Source organism: Nilaparvata lugens, chromosome 10 (genome assembly GCF_014356525.2).
Source record: "Nilaparvata lugens isolate BPH chromosome 10, ASM1435652v1, whole genome shotgun sequence".
Classification (NCBI taxonomy): Eukaryota; Metazoa; Arthropoda; class Insecta; order Hemiptera; family Delphacidae; genus Nilaparvata; species Nilaparvata lugens.
The window spans coordinates 37,909,419-37,912,281 of record NC_052513.1 but is presented as its reverse complement, the minus strand read 5'-3'; the positions used below and the strand labels follow the sequence as shown (position 1 = coordinate 37,912,281).

The 2,863-nt window shown below is 38.2% G+C and overlaps 1 protein-coding gene across 1 annotated transcript; it reads right to left on the bottom strand.

Moving 5' to 3' along the window:
* Positions 1-337: 337 nt before the first annotated feature.
* LOC120353370 lies at positions 338-2,368 on the bottom strand. The gene is made up of 2 exons (XM_039436803.1): positions 1,610-2,368; positions 338-1,181 (listed from the first exon to the last, which is right to left on the bottom strand). Exons 1-2 carry the CDS (start codon positions 1,851-1,853, stop codon positions 934-936), a joined length of 492 nt encoding a protein of 163 aa, XP_039292737.1. The 5' UTR covers positions 1,854-2,368; the 3' UTR covers positions 338-933.
* Positions 2,369-2,863: the final 495 nt, after the last annotated feature.

Below are 2,863 nucleotides of genomic sequence, written 5' to 3'. Positions count from 1 at the left end.
AGGAAGAGCTCCACATGATTTGGCGCCCAACAGTGATAGGCATTGAAGAGGCGGATAATCGACTGCGAGGATTATTTAGTTGCTCAGTATACTATAGCGCTGACAACGGGAAAATTTGTGAAAAATTCATGGTTGTGAATTTCTTCAAATTTAATATTAACTGTTCACTGTTATATAAAATAACAAGACGTACCATACCCAATTTTTGAACAGAAAAGAAATTTATCGATTGATGAATTTTTAGAGAAAAAATCGAACTCAGAATTTTATTATTGTGTTATTCGAAAATTGGTCGTACTATAAGTCATAGGTATAAGAGATATCATAAGAAAGGTCATATTATTTGAAGAATATTAGGTCTATATTGAAACAATTTATAAATATTTACAGAAAAGAGGATTGAAGTTATTTACATTTTTAAAAATTTTTAAAGCATAAAGAGGGAAGTAAAATTAAATCACAGATATATTGTGGAATTCAAGCAGAGCATCACTGCTTTTGTATAAAATTTTGCAAAGAACACTAGCCTATATATTGAATTGCGGCAAGAAATTATAAGAATAAAATATTTATAATAATAATAATAATAAATTATAAGAGGCGTACCTGTATTACCGCATAAGTGTTCACTGTGTATCCTGTGTGTTCGTGTCATTTTTATGTTAACGATATTGCTAACTTGACTCATTTTATCACTGAACACATTGCTAAACCACTTTTTCTGTATTTCACTCACTACGAAGCTATAACAATTTCTATTGGATTTCTTATTAATTATTTTGTATATCACATCAACACTTTCACGTTTTTTATTCACCGCACACGTTCGTCGCGTTATTCTCTCACAAACCATGGCAGGAAACGACCAGGTCAATCCAAGTCTGTCGGACACCGAGGACATCTCACCCGATTGTTCGCCGCCGTCCGCATCCATCACCGCAGCCGCCGATTTCCATCCCAATGTACTGGATGATTTATCTTCAACACAGGTGGAGGAGAGCTGCATCCTAGTGGAAGATCCGTCGGCAGCCCAAGAGCCGGAGGATGAAACATCGGGAGAGCATACGGACGACGACGCCCCCGAGACAGGAACTCCCATTTCTCGTACCGTTGCTCGGATAAAAAACCAGAAGGTAACCGTTCGCCATACACCCGCTCCCGCAATGGATATGGACACCCTCCTGAAAGCAATAACCAAGATGAGCGACCAAACAAAGGAAGCAATAAACAACTTAAATGAAAAAAGCGACCAAACAAGGGAAGCAATAAACAACTTAAATGAAAAAAGCGACCAAACAAAGGAAGAATTAAAAAAGGAAGTTCAAGAAGTAAAGAAGGTAAACGAACAGGGTTTGGAGAAGTTGAGCCAGCGAATGGACAGAGCATTCCATGACACCGATAAAACCATCAAAAAATTAGCTGAGTGTCTGGATAAATCAATTTTAGAAACAAATAACCGATTGGATAGGATATCTGAAGATATGCATATGGGAAAAATCAGCGTTGAAGTCAGCATTAAGAAACCTATACATGTGGAGAAGGATACAATAAAGGTGGTTAAAGTCAAACAAGCAAGCGAACATAACACATGTAGGGAAAACCAACCCACCGAGAATGTCAGGATTGAAGTCGCGCCGCACCCCGCAGAACGCCGAGAGGGACCAGCCGACATCACCCGCCAGGCCGAGGACGACATCCATCAGGTAGAGGGACTGCCCGTACCACCGCGCGCTGGACACCAGGAGTCCAAGGACGTTGCCCGCCGCGTAGAAGAGCAGCCCGGACCGCCGACCGCCCACATCACCGTCCATCCACCGAGGACAGCGCCTGCAACATATAAACCCAGCATCCATGAAGATAGTCACCTAAACAATAGAAATGAAACAGAAACCCACAACAAATTGAAATCACAACTGAAAATAAAAACCTCTAAATCAAAACAACACACAAGTAAAATAGCAGCTCCACGGAAAAGAAAAATGGTCTCAAGAAAAATTTATCTACATCGCCGTCATGTTAGGCTGAAATCGTACATCAAATCTTTTACAAGCATGCATGATAGGAGAAAAACCATATCAAGAAGAACCTACAACCACCGCAGTCATGTCCGGTTGAAATCAAACAAACTGTACACCGGCATGCAAAAAAGGAAAATATCATTTGGAAAGGCACACAGACACCACCGGCATGTGAGGTTTAAAAAGATCAAACTGCATGTTACCGGCCAACAAAGAGGAAACGAGTTTGTAAGAATCGATCTACACCACCGGCACATTCGTTTTAAACCAAGTTTGATAAAACGGATAGTTGCAAATTGGAAGGAAAACTTGAAACAAATACTGAAATCAAATTTAGATGGGGGCTTAAGGAATAATTTTTGAATTAATTTGGAAGCTACGTTTGTGAATACATAAATCATCAAACTTGTCATAATCACAGCCTACCCATTGAATCACATCTTTGCAAACTAGCATCTTTCTACTACAGCTTAATCCATCAACATAACCTAAACTTCGCCGCATCTCAGCTAATAAGGAAACATTATAAATCCACATCGAATGAAGAAATTATTATCAACTCTAATAACAGAAGAAAATAAAACTACAAAACAACTCTAAAAATTTACCAACCTGATCAAGCCATCAGTCTCGTGCTACAGTCATCACCGAAACAATCGTCTAATATCATCTGCACAACTGGAAAACAGAAACAAAAAATTATATTATCCACAGAAAATAATTATAAATTAGAAATAACATGAAATTAGTAGTGAATAGGAAGAAAGAAAATAAACAAAGTTTATTTGAAAAAATGTGTAAATCTAACCTCGAAATACAGAATCGATAGAAAAAAAAAATCTATT